This window comes from Sebastes fasciatus, chromosome 16 (genome assembly GCF_043250625.1).
Source record: "Sebastes fasciatus isolate fSebFas1 chromosome 16, fSebFas1.pri, whole genome shotgun sequence".
NCBI lineage: Eukaryota > Metazoa > Chordata > Actinopteri > Perciformes > Sebastidae > Sebastes > Sebastes fasciatus.
In genome coordinates this window covers 10871264-10890875 of record NC_133810.1, presented here as the reverse complement: position 1 = coordinate 10890875, position 19612 = coordinate 10871264, and the positions used below count along the sequence as shown (strand labels likewise).

The 19612-nt window shown below is 41.1% G+C and overlaps 1 protein-coding gene across 2 annotated transcripts in view; it reads left to right on the top strand.

Moving 5' to 3' along the window:
* stk32a (serine/threonine kinase 32A) overlaps positions 1-19612 on the top strand; it is a 73226-nt gene that overhangs the window by 26178 nt on the left and 27436 nt on the right. For both annotated transcript variants that reach the window (XM_074611085.1, XM_074611086.1), the window contains exons 5-6: positions 2445-2618; positions 17278-17315. In XM_074611085.1, coding sequence (XP_074467186.1) covers positions 2445-2618; positions 17278-17315 — 212 coding nt within the window. The remainder of the gene's footprint in view (positions 1-2444; positions 2619-17277; positions 17316-19612) is intronic.

Sequence of the window (19612 nt, the reverse complement as noted above, 5' to 3'; positions counted from 1 at the left end):
TTCTCATTTCTTTTCTTTTCCTTAAATCTGATATTCATTAGTGGAGAACTGTTTGTTGACTGTGCATCTGTGCGTTTAGGATGGAGAGACTCATTCAAATTCAAGATGTCGTGTTGCTTTTTGCCAGTTAACTTCATGATAATACATCATAATATTTGTTTTTAACTGAACCTGAGATGAGAAAGAAGGAGGACAGTACTGTATGCATGTGTGCTCCTCTTTGTGGCATTGCCAAATGTGTGTGTATCTTCAGGACGGGTATCTAACAGATAGTCTTTCCACACTCTGAGGCCATCGGCAATCAGATGTTAAGTGGTCTCAGCATTATCTGAGCCTCAGCAGACCGTTTTGAGTCAGCTCAATCAATCCCCATCCATCCATTCAGAGCCGAAAAGCACCACCTCCAGTTTATTGGAGAAGGGCCCCGAGGAGGGGAGTTCACCAACGTGGCAAAAAAACTACCCTCGGCCATTGAGCAACTGAGTTTGAGCCAAGATGTCGGCCCTTACGGAGAATAATCTGCCACTAGAAACCCCAGTGGACTCTGGGGTGAAAAAAGAATGCAACCTCTCAAAAGTGAAATTGTAGCTCATTTATTTCAGATCAGGGACACGTTGAAGGACTCGAGAGGGGCGGCGGTGTCGTATTTTATAGAAGATCTGAACTTGCAGATGCAAGACCGTGTGTTGCAGACAGAGCTTTAGGCGAGCCAGGAAAATGTTGGCTGCTGCGAGTTTTAAAAAATATTATGTTTGTATGAATTAGTTTCTTGTGGGAGAGAGAAACTAATTAGCTCGTCGTTTAGAGGGGAGAAAAAAAACCTCATGGCCCCAGTGGGACGCTCAGCATGTAGAAATCAATAAAGATTTGTGCAACAGCGTCTCAGATGGCGATGCTGTGGGCCGCGTGCTGATAAAGGCTTGCTGTGCATGACAGTATTTGATGGATGGATGAATAGATGGATGACCACAAGAAGCACTACCACTGTCTGAGGCATATGCAAGCAACTACTACGCACAGTACTAAAAACTATGTTAAAAAATACCATTGAGCAGAAAAAACATTATTTAAACTGGATGTTATTTCATTCATGAATAAAGGAAGTGATATTTTGTGCAACTTTCACTCTTATCCTGTTGGAGACAGCTAAGCAGACAGTTCAGTTTCCAGAATCTTTACACCACATACTATGATAATTAATATGTAATATATGTAATGATCTTCTATAATATAGTGGCAAAACACTCGCCAGTCTGACAAAAACTATTCCTTTATAATTTGCATTGGTGAAATCATTATTATTAAAAAGAATGTCAGATGAATTACTGGTAATAATGTGGGACCAAAAAGCTTACTTAAAAAATAAAATAAAATATCTCAGCAGGTCTAAACACTGACAATAAAAATATTCATTATGATTAAAAAAGGAGAGGAAAGAAACAGAAGAAAAAGAAGAATAAAAAGAAAGTTCTTCATAGTTTACACAGTCTACATCCTGTCTTTTTAAGATGTCAAAAATGTGTTTAAATAGGAACACGGTGTTATCCGTCTCTTTTGTCTCCTAACTATCGACAGCCGCTTGTGCACAATATATTAAAGCAGTTTCTTAGCTTGCTAGCCTTGAACACAGGACAATGAGCATTTCCCAAAGCATGACTCAGCCAACATGTAGGCGCTCCCCCTCATAATGTGAAAGAGTGTGATGAGTGTTTTTCTGCTGCTTATTGTACGTCATACAGAGTAAGGGCAGCATCTACCCTCAGAGACCCTGGGAGGCTCCTGAGGCTGTTTTGTCAGAGATCACGGGGTTGAAACACTGATGGGTAAATTTGTCGAACCGTTTGTTCTCGTCGAACCTTTTGTACCGAGGTCTTACACACTGTCTTGTAAAGGTTGATTTGCCTGAGGAGCACAAAGCTAACACAAGTTCAATTTGCACTTGTCATCTTGTTTTCTGGCTGACGGGTATAAGTGTTGCGTCTTCAACAAAAAAACAACCTTCTGCTCAGTTCGACATTCTGCCAGCATGGGTTCCCCCCATCTAAAAATAAAAAGGGTTTTGTGTTATTATTATCTGTTGGGAACCCCGTACACTGTTTGATGGTAAATATGTGACACACACCCCTGCGCACCCTTTATTTCCTCCTCTTCTCTTCTCCTGCAACTTCCACATCTCCATATTTACCCTTCAAACCTTCCTCTCTGCTGACAGTGTCTTTCCTTATTTCCCAGTCTTTCTGTCACCACTGTTATTTTCACTTCCATTTCTGATTTCTTCCCCCCCTCTGATTGGATGTCTCTCTCTTCCTTCTAACCCCTCTGGTATGCATCTACCCATTCCCTCCTCTTTTCCAAATCTCTGTCGTCTCACCCCTCCATCATGTCCTTGCCACTACCTGGCGTCCCATTGGCCTTGTCACTAATTTACTCCTGACTCCCTGCAGGTATTCCTTCCAGGATGAGGAGGACATGTTTATGGTGGTGGACTTGCTCTTGGGAGGAGACCTGCGCTATCACCTCCAGCAGAACGTCCACTTCGCAGAGAGCACCGTCAAACTCTACATCTGTGAGCTGGCACTGGCCCTGGGATACCTCCGCACGAAGCGCATCATACACAGGTGAGATGTTGTCTCTTAATTTCCTCCCTATGAACCTCTGGGCTGTCAATCAATTCAAATATTTAATCGTGATTAATCACATGATTGTCCATATTTAATCGTGATTAATCGCAAATGAATCGCACATTTTTTTGAACATTTTTTACCCGTTGAAAATGTACCTTAAAGGGAGATTTGTCAAGTATTTAATAATCTTATCAACATGGAAGTGGGCAAATATGCTGCTTTATGCAAATGTATGTATATATTTATTATTGGAAATCAATTAACAACACAAAACAATGACAAATACTGTCCAGAAACTACCACATTTAGCATAAAAAATATGCTCAAATCATAACATGGCAAACTGCAGCCCAACAGGCAATAACAGCTGTCAGTGTGTCAGTGTGCTGACTTGACTCTGACTTGCCCCCAAACTGCATGTGATTATCATAAAGTGGGCATGTCTGTAAAGGGGAGACTTGTGGGTACCCATAGAACCCATTTTCAATTACATATCTTGAGGTCAGAAGTCAAGGGACCCCTTTGAAAAAAGCCATGCCAGTTTTTCCTCGCCAAAACTTAGCGTAAGTTTGGAGCAATATTTAGCCTCCTTCACGACAAGATAGTATGACATGGTTGGTGCCAATGGATTCCTTAAGATTTGTAGTTTCATATGATGTAAGTATCTTCACTTTAGCTTTAAAACAGCTGAGCCCGCTAAAACCTAAATATAGCAAGTTACGTTAACGCATTAAAGAAATTAGTGGCACGAAAATGAATTTTCATTAACGAGTTATTATTGCATTAATCGCCCTAATTGTAGTGTGATTAATAAGCTTTAATAATGCAGTGAAGGGTTCGCCCCTTCTATCTATACTGGTCTTTGACAGGTTGCCCCATTATTTCTCCTCCTGCTACACCGTATGTGTCCTCCTTCTGTCTCTCTCCCTTGCTTGAGCATTATCTATCCCGGTGTTCTTTTCTCCTTGGCTGTCCACTTCGATATTATTTTCTAATATGACTGCTCCACAACTGTGCGGAAAGGTCAAGCTGTCTTGACATAGAGGTCACACCTGACACAACAGTTTACCCTGAGCTGCAGACTATGGCCATCATGAAAATGCACCATTTTTGTGCCTGCAGCTGTGGCAAGGTCAAATTTAATTTGTAAAATGCGGGTTGAGTGCTTTTTAGGCAGAAATATATGCAGGTATGGCAGAGCCACTGAGTCGCATGGCCAAGAAATACATGGCTACAGCCCAATATTATTATTTTAAGTTGTTGAAGTGACTCAAAGAGATTGGGATATCCTATTACAGCCAAGGATGCTGCCAAAATATTGTGAATATACTGAGTGAGCGAAAAAGTTAAAGAAACTGTCCTTATTTTCCTTACTTGTATCATGTAACAAATGTACCTCATATACTGTATAGAGACAAGCCTGTTTCATGCCAAATATTTTCTAATTTGCTTTGTCAAATACTAATTCCAGCTGTACAACAACAGATATTTCATATTCTCACCACTCTGTTGATTTGTGTTTCTCTTCTCCAACACAAATACTGTTTTCATTCACTGATTCATTTCAGTCTTCCAACGTGAAAGTTTCTCTCCATCTATGTTAACCTACTGTCAATGAAAGTCAACTATTTCTGCACCTTAAAAGTCGCCCAGCCTTCTTTTTGTGTACGTTGTGATTGTAACATGACTCTGTTAATGTACATTATAATTTATCATGTTAGCCGGTGAAGTTAGTTAGGGGTGGCTTTTATTAGCGACCAGCCTTTATTTCTTTGTGCTGGACATAGCTATTATTTGAGATTGTCATTATTTGAATACTGGCTTTTATGTGAAAATGTAAAGGCCACTAAACCACTTGGTAAGGTTAGGGAATGATTATGGTTTGGGTTGAAAATGGAAAAAGTCAACACTTCCTGACTCATCTTGAGTTTTGTGGACTTTTTCAATATTTAGCCAAGACCATGGCCTTTCCTTAATCAAGTGCTTTGAGTTGTCTGAACATTTAGAGCGTACACTATAAAAAAATAAATGGAATACATTGATGAGCATTTTTTTTTTTTTTAGATATGCTCAAAATAAACATTTGCTTATGTTGATAAAAAAAAAAAAAATATGGGGGGAATTACGTTTCTTACCAAATGTATTCGCTGATTAGTTAAATGAGCATCACTTGTGGGAGGACTTTAGACAAAGAACGTATATTGCCAAGAGGTGAAAGTCAATTGTTTGCTCCATTGCAACATCATGACCCAGCAGCAAAGCTACGCTTCCACTATTTTGGACTGAAAGCGACTACTGGACGCCAGTAAAACGTCCGCCTAAAATGTGCCGTACTAGTATACAAAATAATTTCTATTCTATTTCACATTCTACCGAAATGGCTTGTGTTGAACGATGAAATATTATACTGTATATATAATAAGCATTTTCAGTCCAAAATGGCGAGTTTCGTCTCTTTGCTTCTATACTCTTTGCTTTAGATACAGAAACACATACTTAGACTACTGCAGGCTACCAAAGCACAACATAATGACTTTGCGCCTTAATGACTCTACAGTACTGTAAGTGTATACATTTTTAGCATTTACGACCTGAGTAGTGCTTTGCTCCAATATCCGAGGCACTGTGATGTCCATATCCACTGCTTTGACTCACTACTCCACTCTGGTGACTGAGCACAGAGGTAAATATAGAAAGAGAGGCCCTCTCAGATCATGACTAATAGGAAACATCACTGCAACAGAGAACCCTAATTTATCAACACCCCCGGATAACAAATTACCCCATTTAACGTAAAGCAGACCACTTGCTCTTGTCCACTCTCTTAACACTCCCACAGGAGAGAGGAGGAGAGAGAGAGAGAGAGAGAGAGAGAGAGAGAGAGAGAGAGAGAGAGAGAGAGAGAAATAAATGGGATGGATTATTAATCTTCTTATTCATTGAGTCTATCGAGGGGTATGAATATTTAAATTATGTTTTCTATTTTAGTGCTGGAGAGGACAGACTTGATGTGCAGGTGTTGGGGGCGTTTGTTTAGACGGAATCAACATCTTTTCAATCTGCATTCATTAGCTTCAAATAGGAAGAGGAGCTGAAAGTAACTCTCAGCTCATCTCCTTGGAAATTGAATATATAATTTCCTCCTTCAAATGTGGACGTGCTGACTTTGGTGCGGCGAGTGAATGTACTTAAAGCCGTCAGAATGTGTGTGTGTGTGTGTGTGTGTGTGTATGCACCTGTGTAAATGTGTGTAAATGCAGGATGTGCACGTTCTCCTTCCGTTGGTCTTTGATGATTTTGATGATAATCAGCGGAGTAATGATGATAATGACATTAATCGCATGCAAAGTGATGATACGGTAATTATGTTATTTAAAAGTTTGATTATGATTACGGCAGAATATGCTTGGCAGTTGTTTGTTTCAGTATGATGGCTAGATGTCCATTAGTTCAGCTAAGCTTTATTCACAACAGAAAACAAATCAGTCAAGCCCGGTTTCACCAAATGGCATATGAAACGGCATAAGTTACCATGGCGATTTTCCCCCGCCGTAGGACGGAAAACCCAGGGTTAACCCTGAAGTTACCTCACTAACCCCAAATCCTGCTTTGCAAACAAACACAGGACTTTCAACCAGGAGAACAAAGTGTTGTTGAGGTTTTTTTTAAGTTACGTTAGTGACGTTTGTTACATGTTTTCCTTTGACTTCTGTTACGTTGTTTCCGCACGTATTTTACTTAGTTTACGTACTTATTTTAAGCTCAACCATGATGTTTTTCCTAAACCTAAGTGGTTTTGTTGCCTAAACCTGCGGCCTTTACCGTCGTTTTGTTGCATGGCAAAAAAATTATATGCAAAAGATGCGTACAAATGACATGTAAAAAAGCTAAAATGTGTTCTCTATTTATATGCCTTCCCAAGAGATCCGGTTGGGATCCCACCTGGGCTCCAGGCAGGATCACAGTTATTTTTCACAAAACAAACACACATTTAAATTCAGGAATATAAATTAACATTTATATTGTTTAGATATAGGGTTTGGTCGAGTCAAGTTCAAGTTATAGATCTTGGAGGGAGTTCTGTCCCCGTCTGTAACTATATCGGGATCCATAATAACGTTACAGCAGCAGTGACAACAATAGACATCTACTGTATTATTTTCAATAATGAGCTCTTGCACTGTATGACACTGTGTGGCAAATACGAATAATCTCAAGGGAGTGGGGACAGAGCAGCAATGAGATTAACAACAGCAGTTCGAGCTCATCATGACAGAGCCTGGATGGAAAATCAAAGAGACAGCAGCGTCATCATGGGACATACAGGAGCCTCAGAGCAGGAGGTATGGTGCAAGGAGGAAGTTAATTTAATTCCACTGTGTCATTAGGTAGACATGGATTTCACTCGAAGCCTAAAAAGTAGGGAAAATATTGGAACTTTTATAATACTTAGCCATAAATATGTTATTATTAACCATTTAAAATGATGGTCCTTTTGTCCTTTTGTGATGGGAAAACATATTGTGGAGTGCGTATTTGTATTTGGAGACATCATGCTCAGAATTTGATCAACCTCAGGGGCGTCATATATGTGGTTTAGCTTAATTCAGGGTTGGTTAGTCAGTGTTTTTAACCCTAAACTCTCTGAGGAGTTTGAATTATCGACAACAGAATGAGTCTCAATTAGATGACGTCTTCAGAGACCCCATGAGTCTCTCCAAACAAGTGGAAAGATAACTGGCGTGTGTGTCAAAGAGGAAAGGCCTTTTTGACATCAACAACAATTATCTCAGGCTGAATCCTCAGGTGCATTGTGTTGCCTGCTGCATTTCCTAATAATGGAAAGACTTGCATGTTGTCAGCCGGCAGACGCTCTCAACAAGTCAATAATGCTCACTGTTTCATTTAGGAAACACACCGCCCGTTAAAGTAGTTAAGAGACTACAGTAATTGCTCGGTTTACGGTTAAGATGGAAGTTCATTTTGTGAATCTCAAAGTGAAACATGTACAATACACGCACTGATGTAGTAGTACGGTAGAAGTACATGAAGGTCGAACAGTCTTTAAAACGGTATTCAAACAACCTGTTGAAAATGGACTAATTGATTAAAACCAAGTGTTTTTTTTACAAGATACCTCCTCAAGAAGCTGGTATTACACTTGGTTGCTACTGCAAAGTGTGCTGAGTGCCACTGAAAGTTGGAAAGCATTGAGGGACGAACTAACACATTGTTGGTTTTAGTCTTTCCATGGAAATCGTCCAATCTATTTATTCAGTTTCCTGAAGCGTACTGAGACCCAGCTGTTGCAACAGCGAGCCTATTTCATCCAAGGACAATTCTCTTTTACAAGCTAGTATCTCTTCTCCCTGCCTCTCTCTCTCGCACACACACAGTATACAGTGCTTTTCCATCATAATCTCTCTTATTATCACTCCCCCTTTTTTCCCCTCTTGAGCTATTTTCTATTTCTTTTCCACACTCTTCCCTCCCTCGTGCTCATGTCTTAGTCTCGGTTTTTCTGCCGGATCTTTCTTTTTCTCCGAGGGAGTGGCAAAGCACAGCTCTGCTTCAAATAATTTATTTGCTCCATCATCCCCTTCTCCTCTAGAGGCCTTTTGCCAAGCTGCCAAAAGGGAATATGCTCTTAATTCACCTATCTGCTTAATTGAAGGTGAAAGAAAGAGGAAAAAAACAGTCTCAGTGGGTCTTCTCATGGATGGCTCTTAAAAAATGGAGATTGCATGGAGGCAGACTAAGCCATTACTCTCCATCAGCTGCTCGAAATGGCGAGCATTTGTCATTGTCTTCAAGTGAAGTATTCTTTATTCATGGAGTGGTTTTAATGTTTTATTTCCCAGCAGAAGAAGAAAAAGAAGAACCAAGAGGGAGGGTATGGGAGCGCAGGGAGAAATTATACACTCATATTTCATAAATGCAGATTAAGGTGCCAGCTGGTGCCAGCACTCTGATTCCCACCACGGAAACGGTGAATTGAGCATTATCGTTGTCGAAAAATCTCCCTCAGCTCAACCCGGCTCACAACAGCAGATTAGCCGATGGGGAGGAGGTTTGCGCTCCGAACATGATAATGTTTACTAGCTAGTCTGCTCCAAAGAATATCACTAATTGCCTGCTTGTGTATCTAACTCACGTGTCTGCCTGCGGGAGAAAGAAGGAAAGAGAAGTAGTCGGAAAAGGCAGACAGACGGGAGGAGCTACAGGCAGAGATACAGAGTCAAAGAGGGGCGGAGAGAGATGACATTTTTTGTAACACTCCCTGAATGTTTCTGACACGGTGAATTATTCATCACTGGTAATTGTGATGTGAGTTTTGGCCTCGGCTTTTTAGTGCCGACTGGCTGCTTTCAGTGTCTCCGTCTCCAAAAAAATCAGCTCCAAATTAGACTGGGGACTTGTCGAGCCCGACTTTTGTCAACCAGACGCACTCGGTATCTGTTAATGAATAAGGAATGAACATCTCCCAGCTCCAGAGTTGCTACTGTCACACACAAACACACACATGCAATGTTCACCCGTGTGCGTAAACACGGCGACAGACACACACACACACACACGTGAACACCTGTGCCGTTCTCACACTTGTCAGAGCTGCTTTTCTTTAACAGCGAGAAGAAAGGGTGAGCGAGAGACGCAGCAGTTTGCTGGGTTGGAGCTCTTAGCCTCCGTGGGTCTAGTTGGGCTTTCAATTCACGTTCGAAGGCAGCGGCTGTCTGACTCGCTCTTCAATGGCTGGTGGGCGTGGGCACTTAGAACTGAGGGATTCTGACACTGTGTGTATCTGTGAGCATTGCGCATGTTTCTATGTGTGTTTATGTGTGTATTGCTTGTATTTGAGCGTGTGATGTAGTCGAGCTGTGGGCTTTCTGGGGCTTCCAGAGCTCCACCACTCTCCTTTGTGACAGAGAGGGAGAGGCACACTCTCAAACAGCTCTCTGCTTTTATTCTGGAGAGGAGAAGAGAGCTGCTAAAGTAGCAGAGCAATGAAAGAGCCTCTGATTAAACCGCCTGCAATCTATGCCCATCAAAACCAGTAACACCAACTTCACTGTGGCAGCTATAGATTTAAAAAAAATGGAATTAAAGTGGAAATCCACTAAATTAAAGATTTTGATATGGCTATTTTGCCCAAAGCCAGAAAACAGAAAAATGCCAGACCTAATGTAATAGCTGGGTATCGAACCTCAGTACTTGTACAGATTGAAACGTGTCTGAAGCACAGCGCATAAACAACAATAAGTAGAGCTGAAGTTTAGTTAGTTTAGTCTTTGTTAGCAAACTGAATCTTTTTCGTGGTTTTGACGGTTGGTCAGACGAAAAATTGTGAGGAAACACTATTTGTTCTTATTTACATTTTATAGACCCTGGCTAGCAAGTTTTGTTGCCTTTTTTTTTTAACTATGGCTGAAGAAAATACAAGTTGAATATGCACAGTCACTCACTCTCCGGGCAACCCTGTCTCCCACAAAATCACGTTTTCCCATACAACCAAACTGCATAACCAAAATACATTTTGAGGGAAATGTATTTTCTCAGAGTTCTCACAGTTTTAAAGACGTGATTAACGTTGTAAATGGAAACAAAACAACGAAAACGCAACAAAACTACTTTTTAGTTTTAGTTAAAAAACATCATGGTTTGGCTTAAAATGACTACGACATTGAAACAAAACAAAACCAAATTGCAACCGCACTACTTGGTTAGGTTTAGGCAACAAGACAACAGGGTTAGGCTTAGTCAAATAAAAATAAAAATTACTTCAAAACAAAACGAAAACGCAAGAAATTACTCTGTTTCACCCGGGACACGAACACCGGTCTCCTGAAGGAAAGTCTGGCGTTCGTTAGACCCATTAATGGCTTTTATCTGACTACAGTATTGGTAGTTAAAAAATACACATGTATAGCTTAAATTGGTGTAGTTTGGTGTTCACCGTTTCAATCGCAATTACTGAGGCTTCCTCACCATTTTCACAAGTTGGAAATAGGTTGATGGCCCCTCCCCTTCCGCTGTACGTTAAGTGTCCAGCGTTCCACATGCCATACTTATGCACTCAGAATAGCAAGTGTAAGTACAGATGCATGCAAATTGAGACACAGCGCGTGGCGTAATCATGACGTCGGCACTAAAAGAGTTTATAGATGTGGTGGAAATTTCTATAATAAAGGCTCACAATTCAAGAGAGTGTCTTTCTGAGCCTTTAATATCACACTTGTAAAGCGGGCAATCACAGCCTTCAACGCAGTATCAGACTTCTAGCGCGTTTCTCCTTCACTCAGTCATTTATACAAGACGTGGTGTGGCCGCTCTGACGTTAGCGACAGTAACTCATCATCTCTCATCAGACCGTCTGCAGCTGCACTGTTGATACATAAGAGGACTGTCCTTGCTGATATGCTCCAACACCGCCACGCATGCCTGCATAATAAGTACACTGTGGTAATGTGCTAGAACATTAGGTCACTCAAAGGTTAGGGCTGTATTCCCTCTGTGTTTTTTGCCACTACTATAGACTAAACAATTATTTGATCAATAGAGGAAATAATCTGCAGATCTCAAAAAGATCTGTAATCTTGTTTGAATAGTTTTTGATCAGATCGTTACTGATTTAAATAAAACGTTCTTGTGTGGCTGCTTGTTTAGACAACATTTGAGAATTGACTTACTTTACAGGTGTGTGTGTGTGTTCTTATGAATGATCTGAGTGTGTGGCATGACCGGTGTGTGTGTGTGTGTGTGTGTGTGTGTGTGTGTGTGTGTGTGTGTGTGTGTGTGTGTGTGTGTGTGTGTGTATAAGCCTCCGTTGTCAGGTGTGTTGGCCCGCTCCAGTATCAGTGCAGTATCATATGACCAGGTACAGGCTTCAGTTACCCCTCTACCTCTGATAGAAGGCTGTAATGAGGCCATTAGATCCTGCTAATAGCTTGTAGGGTCAGTCAACCGAGAGAAAAGCCGAGGGGATCAGCTTGCACCGAGCTCTCCTGGCCTTTTCGTCTCACTCCTGACTCAGTAGAGCCCCAAATTGTTCTTATTTTCTACTGCTCACTTACTTTATACTCTGCCTCTCTCTTAATTCACCCTTAGCTCTCTCTATATGTCCTCCCCTCTTTCTCTCTCTAGTCCAAGTCGTCTCATTGGCTCTCCACTTCATTTGCTCAATATAACCGTACAGAACCGCACTATACATTCATTTTTCTCTCAAATTGTCACTTTGTCTTCCAATGTGCTCTTTATCTCTCTCGCTCAATAAATGTATAGCTGTCTGACTTACTTACTCAGTCCGCCTCCTCCCTCTCAGTCTGGCCTCAAACGTTACCTTTCAGTTCATCTTCATATATTTATACTTTATATCTCCTTCCCTGTCTTTCTGTTTCTCTTTTATTTCATATGTAAAGCACTTTTCCATTATCATAATCTTTTTACTCTGAGATGACAAAAAAAAACATAAAAGTGCTACAATTTCCTGTACGACTGCAGTGACTAAGAACGACTGATGATTACAAATTGCTGCCTCATAGTTTGGTGATTGTCAGTACACGGTGCAGGATAGTATTTCCCCACATTTCCATCCCCATTTCATCTGATACAAGGAGTGTGACTCTTTCATCTCGTACACCTTTTTTTTGTTGTGTCACCTCTGAAAGCGTCCCGTTCAAAGTGGTAAACGCTTGCAGATGGTTGAGGTGTCACCTAGCAGCCCTGTCTTCACACAGCACTGGTGAGACCCATCTGTTTTTCTCAGCACTAATAGATGCTGCATATTATTCCGTTATCCAGGAAAGTAAACACAGGACAAGACTGCCAGCTGAAATGTGCAACTTAAAAGTGCTTTCTCAAGTCTTATATTTACTATAAACAACGTCATTCAAATCAGTAACATAGTAGAAAAAACCTACAAGTTACTACATCCAAAACACACTGCATGGGAATAAAAAATTAAATGATATGATGATGATGATCAATGGGAAAATGCATCAATGGAGTACCCCACCAAGACGACTTCTGAAGAACGTTGTTGAAGGTTTCTAATGTTTTTTAATAACTATAATCAAATCATAGCTCGACAGGGTACACACTAAAGTCTCTCGCTGAGTCAATGAAAAAAAAGAAAATATCCCGTGAATATTAGCACTGCTCTTTCCCTAGACATCATCATTAGAGAGCCATCTGACCTACTTTTCATTATGACTTTATGTTTGATAGAAAGACTTTAGTTGGTAATTGCTGGGTAATTCTTTTATGTCAGCCTCTATGAAAAGGAAAATAGAATTTAATTCAGGGCTCGTTAAACTGAATGCAACGGAGAAACTGAATATTGATTGTGTCTGTTAGAATAGGCTTCGCGAGTCTCTGAGGTTTATAAAACATTGACTGTTTTAGTGCAAAGCTGAGGCTGAGCGCGTTGAGTGTGTCTGAGACTAGTCTTTTCATTTGCTCTGTTTTGTTTTAAATACAACTCGTTATTTTGCATCTTGTAACATCCCTATGCAGTTAGCTATAATGGCTGTTTCCGGCAGCTTCTTTCTGTGTTTACTTTCAGTCAGACTCAGAGAAAAGCAAACTGATTCATGTGAAAACCATGGTTATTTAGAAAGCTGTAGGAGGCTCGCGCAACTTGCCTTGATCAGGCTGGTATCATAAACCATTTGTAGGTATACCTATATAAGTAATGCACTGTAATTCATATACTACACTATACAGCACGTTTGAGGCAAACTTGCACTCAGACACATCTGCTTTCCTGTCATTTTCCATTGCTTCAGCTGCATCTGTTGCAGCCTTGTTAATGCTAGCTATAGTGTTGCGGCTCCATGACTACTGCAGTTTTGGAGCGTTTTCAAGTTAAAACAGGGTGTTAAGTTGCTCTTTAATGTGTCCACTGACAGAAGAACAGGTCAGTCATGGCCATCATCAGCAGTTTGGCTTTTACCACGCGCCACCTCCTGATGAGCCTTGCTGCTTTGCTTTATCTCTTGAGCCAGTTGTCTCAGCCCACTCCTTGTCCTGTGGCTTCACAATGACAGCCAATGGCCTTTAGCCAGAAAACGAGGCTAACTTGTTCTGCTTTTTTAGAGCAGCAACACATGCCCCCTCCTTTCTCCCCTAGTGCCAGCCTTTGAGGCAAATGTCAGCTAATTAAGGGTTACATGGTCGACCTTTCTCACCCCCCACCTGGGCCCGCGCCACTCGATCCGCCAAAGCACTCCAGAGCCGAGTTCCGTGCTACATGTTGTCTCCAAGAGTGTGCCGAAGAGACACACAAATGCACACACCCACACAGGCACACAGGTCAGCGTGGCCTTTGAAATGCTAAATACTGCTGGGCTCCTACAGGGCAGTGGACTCAATTAGAGGAGACACTCGCTGTCTAACACTGAGGATGCACAATGAGTTGGCCACAAAGATGATGCTGCAGTCTCCATCCTGTTGTGATTCAACAGAACACATGAATATCCTCTTGAATGTCCCTACAGCTGCTACTATTGCCCCATTTCGTTCCCTTAAAATCTGCATTGTTTTGTTCCAACAAACTTACTGAAATCCCCTGCCAGCCTAAAAATCAAGTCATATTAAAAACACAAACTTGAGAATAGCGGCGTTGAGAATAGTGGTGTTAAAACAAATTTGCGTTAATGTGTTATTATCGCGTTAACTTTGACAGCCCTAACTTACAACTTCTCGAATGTCTTCATTGTGTAATGGTGACGTCCATTTTCAGGGTGTGGTAATTCTCAAAGTGAGTGCTGCATTTGACCATCACGCACAAGTAGAACATTTGAGAAGGGCACTGAATATTGAATATCGTCTCTCCAGTTCAAAGCATCTATAGAGCGGTGGGGATACGTCCCTCCCAGAGACAAGCCGAGAACACATTGTGCCCTTCCACTCTTTTAGTCTGCAGCTACACACATGCCTCAAGAAACACACTGTTCAGATTAAAAAAAAACTCTCATATGTCTTAGGAGAGGATGGTACTTATCAGAATCGGACACTGGATATGCGCGCCTCTCTGTGTGTGTGATAATCTGTGTGTCTCTGTGTAAATGGGCAGTGGTGGGGACCAAAAAGGTGAAATGCTAAATGTATGTAAGCACATTTGTTATTAGTCTGAGTGGCACAGACAGTGTTACAAAAGACAGAGAAAGTGTCAAGGACAGATAAAGATCAGGGAAAACGAGAAGAAAGAAGAGAATAATTTTGCTTTGAATTAAAATAAATGTCCAGGAGGGATGTCATCAGGCATTGAACTCTTATATTCCACTTTGAAGTGGCTGATTGTCATCAGGGACCTTGGTATTATTAGTGACGCCTTTATGACACTGAGTAACAATTTGGGAATCCACAGTCTGTGTTGCTCTGACATCTGTTGCTAAAATGTGTTCTCTCTATTCATTCACTTTCTATTGTTCCGGAGCAAAGCAGAGTATTTAATGGACTGTCCCTAGTGCATTACTTTCACAAGAAGAGAGGGTGATTCAGAATAGGAGAGCATTTTTCAACAAACGTGCGTCATCGAAACAACAAAAAAGACATTAGTCACTGAACGTAAAAAGGAAATATACAGAAATACAAAATCTGAGCTGACTAATGGTTCATTCTCCTGACTTTAAAAAGACGTTGATTTGGTGAGTGATTGTAAAGAAACTGTAATCTAGAAAAGTAAATTAATGGAATTTCTATGAAAGTATAAAATAGGAAAATATGGCCTATATTCACTGTACCCAAGAAGGTACAAATATAATAAGGCCTTGGTCACACTGCCAGCCCAAATCTGTTGCATATCCATATTGATTTTAGAAAGTCTGGACAGGAAGAAAAACATGAAATGTGACTTTTGCAAATCAGATCTAAAGGTGGTTTGAAATTCGATTCCAAATCGGATTTCTACAGATGCGTAGATCAGTCCGGACGCTCAAATCGGATTTCAAAGTGTTTTTTGCATCCTGAGGACTACATGTAACCAGTCAGTGCATTGCGGATGGCACCACACCTCTTGCTGCACATTGAAGCCTGCCACGATTGCAACTGATTAACTTACACTGATTAATGTGGTGGCAAAGCAAAAAAAGAAAAAAGATAGGTGCAGAGAAGCAAACTTTGGCTTGAGAACAGTTGTTGTTGTTGAACAGAAAAAAACAGAGGATGAGGAGAAACAAGCAGGAGCCGTGACTTTAGTAAGAGCCTACACCTACACCTGTTCTACACCTGTTCCCTCTTCTCAGGTGTCTCAGCTTCTCCCACAGCTTCACCTGCTGTCCAAACGTATCTCCATTTGTTTTCGTCACACACCTGGTACACAGTGGTGCTACAGAATGACATTTTAAAGCTTTGATCTGGGATAGTATTTGTCCATTTTAGTCATTTACTGAAGTGAAATGACTCAACAGTGAGTCAGCCTACTCTTATATTCACCTCCGGGAAGCTTTTACATTTGTTGATCTGTGCGCGTAGTTTCGGGCATTCCTCTGACACACAGGAAGCGTTTTAAGACCTCAGCAGGAGAAAAAAAAGTGGTTTATTTAGAATAAGCACAAGAAGAACTGGGTAACCGATATGAGCAATGTGACCTCCCTGGCAGGAGAGACAAAGAGGAGAGTGCCACCTACAGAAACTCACGCGTCATCAGCAGTAAATAAGACATCAGAGTACCACCCACACGGTTTGATTTACAGGTGGACTGTGGGAAGTGCGCTGCTGAAACACTGTGATTAATATCACTAAAGATGTAATAACAAAACCAAAATCAAGGGTCTTGTATATTACTACTTTAACGCACATTTTTAATAATGTAGCTCACAGGACCAAATGTGTGATGATTTGATGAGACTGGGATGACTATGGTGTCGTCTCAGTCTGACACTGTACGATACATTTTGTCATACTGGTCTAATTGGGTCCCTATAAGTTATCATACCAAAAAGAAAGCAGCTTGCTTAGTGCATTCAAAGTATTAAATAAAAAGTGTTTTGTGATCTGCCTCCACTGTGATGAAGTCATACCAAAGTTAAGTTAACAAAAACTTTGCATCTCCTATCTCCTACTTTAACTAATGAGGCTGCAAAGTCTGCTCTCCGATGTCAAACTCATTGTGTAAGCTGGCTGTTCAATAAATAACCAATGTTATGATTTTATACCCACAGACACAGGATTGCGATGTAGCCTCATACTAAATAGTTTATAATCTGTTTTGAGCCATGAGAATGTGTATAAAAGATTACACTGGGATTCTTGGCATTAGATTACCAAGTTTTAACCTTGATGCTTAGGAGTTTAAGGTATTAAAGGGATAGTTTCGGTGTTTTGAAGTAGGGTTTTATGAGGTACTTATCTCTAGTCAGTGTATTACCTACAGTATAGGTGACGGTCAGCACGCCCCCAGTTTGGAGAAACAGACAGGAGTTACTGCATGGAAGCAAAGCGATGTACTGCTGTGAGCAGGGCCGTCAGCAAAAACGTATTTTAGCCGCCTAAAAGAAAGGCCCACCTAAACAAAGCTGTGCAAACAATACTGTGAATTAGAATTTTAAATATTTGCACAGAAATTTCATGGAAAGTCAATACGATCCTGACTTTACTCACAACATAAAAACACATACTAATCCCACTGTACTGTTTGTGTTTTCCTTTCCAGAGACATCAAACCTGACAACATACTACTGGATGAACACGGTAAGATCTTTTCTCTAATTATATTTTCCATTAACTCGTACGGAGGTGAGGGGTTGGAATTCAAAGTCAAGCACAATAAGATTTGATTTTCAAGTTTTCTCTCATAACATATGACTAACTCACACGGTGACCTGACTTGACTTGCCGTCCTAAATTCAAGACTTAACAGCTTCTGACTAAGGTTTTTAACAAACCTCCAACCTCTGGGATCATTTCTGCACAGATCAAAAGGAGTTGTGATATTCAGAGGCAGGTTTCACAGTCGTTGCCTAGATTGACCTTGCAGCATGAACAAGGAAACTCGTACCTTGTTTTAACAAATACAACATAGAGAAGGAGTGCACACGTGCATTTATATTTCCTGTCCACACCTTGTCAGTCTGCGTTGGCTGAAGCACTGTGACATTTACATGGTGTTCTTTTATCTCTGAAATATGGGATGAAATAAGACGGAGTGATGTCATAGGAGAGTGGAGGACAGGGTGATATTAATGATGCCTGCTTCTCTGCCTTCTCTGAATGATTGATTAAGTCTCATCATAAACTTTAGTGTCAGTTTCACATAAATAGACATACATGCATGCACACACACACACATACAATGACAACAAAGACAGAGAGAGCAGTGTGTGTGTACATGTCAGAGGGAGGGGTACAATTGTAAATCAAGGCGGCATAAAGCGAGACTGTAAATTCCTTCATCAATATATTAATCAAGAGGAATATTAAAGTACTTCATGTTATGATCCATCCCCGAGAAATACATAAACATCCTAGACATCAGATGGTACAGTATGCACATGTAAACTATGGCCAAAAGTATGTATTAACAGCCACGTTGAAACTCTCTATATGGCTCTGCTCGGAGTGAGGACCTCCACACGCACTTGATCTGTTAATTAAAGGAGTCTACGCTGGTTGCCTGGCAACCTCACAGAGACAAAACGACTCCAGCAAGTTACTACGACTGGTCAAGAAATAGTCCGGCATGTAACCCCCCACAAAAAAACACAATGTGCTCCGTTTTTGCACGAGATATAACAAGTGAATTAATGAGCTTTAAAGGTGCTGGTAGGCATCATCTAACTCTTGAATGGGCCAAGTTCTCGGCCAGCAGGGGGCGACTCCTCTGGTTGCAAAAAAGAAGTCTGATTGTATAGAAGTCTATGAGAAAATAACCCTACTCCTCACTTGATTTATTACCTCAGTAAACATTGTAAACATGAGTTTACAACCTGCAACCTGACTTCTTGTTGGAGCCAGAGGAGTCGCCCCCTGCTGGCTACTAGAAAGAATTTAAGGCACTTCTGCATTGGCTTCACTTCTCAGACCCGGAGGTTACCCGCTGGTCATGACCTCACATCGTGTTCCAGTGATGGAGATGAGAGATTAGAACAGTATAGTACAGTATATGACAGAATTAACTTCACAAGTTTGCATTACACAGGTCGCGCACTGAACTAGGAGGATGTGCTACACCACCTGAACAACGCCTGTGCCCTTCTGGCATATAGAATGAAAGACATTCGTCCTCAGACTCAAGAGATTTGAGGATAATTTGAGCATAACGGAAATGATCTCGAATCTATATTTACAGGCGCAGACAAAAGAGTCCCCGGTTATGTTGCACACTTTCCTGAAAATGTTGGAAGATGATCATGTCGTGTAGTAATTTTATTTATGAGCTGATGAAACTGTAATGCATATGCAATATTGTGAGTTTTTAAATCCATGAATAATTAACCAACTATAGTGTAGCATTCACATTTCCCTAACTAAGCGGGTTTAGACAATGAAAAACAGCCCAAGACTAAAAACGTCCAGAAACTTTTGGCCACATAGTGTACACACACACACATACAAAGGCACACAAAAGTCCTGAGATCGTGGAGGGCACTGGGCAGCTGCTCAAGGATAAGTGGGATGGCAGCCCTGCTGTTGCGACAAACTGGAAGCAGACAAAGAAAGACAGAGAGAGAGAGAGAGAGAGAGAGATGGAGGACAGAGGGAGTCAAACAGGGCGAGCCACAAGGATACAACAAGAAAGAGGAAAGTGATGAGCAAACATTTCCGGACAGAAAGATTTGTCAAAGGAAGAAAAACAGAGTAGACAAAGAGAGCAGGAGATATGCGAAGAAGAGCGATAAAGAGGGAAGAAAGAAAGAGAAAGGCGGCTTTGTCAGCCTCATCCTGATTTCTCTCTCCCTCTCTCTCCGTACTGTATGTGTGCGTGCGTGTCCTTTCAAACTCAACAAGCACTTCTCTCCTCCTCATTGCATTCAACCCACACTCTGTTT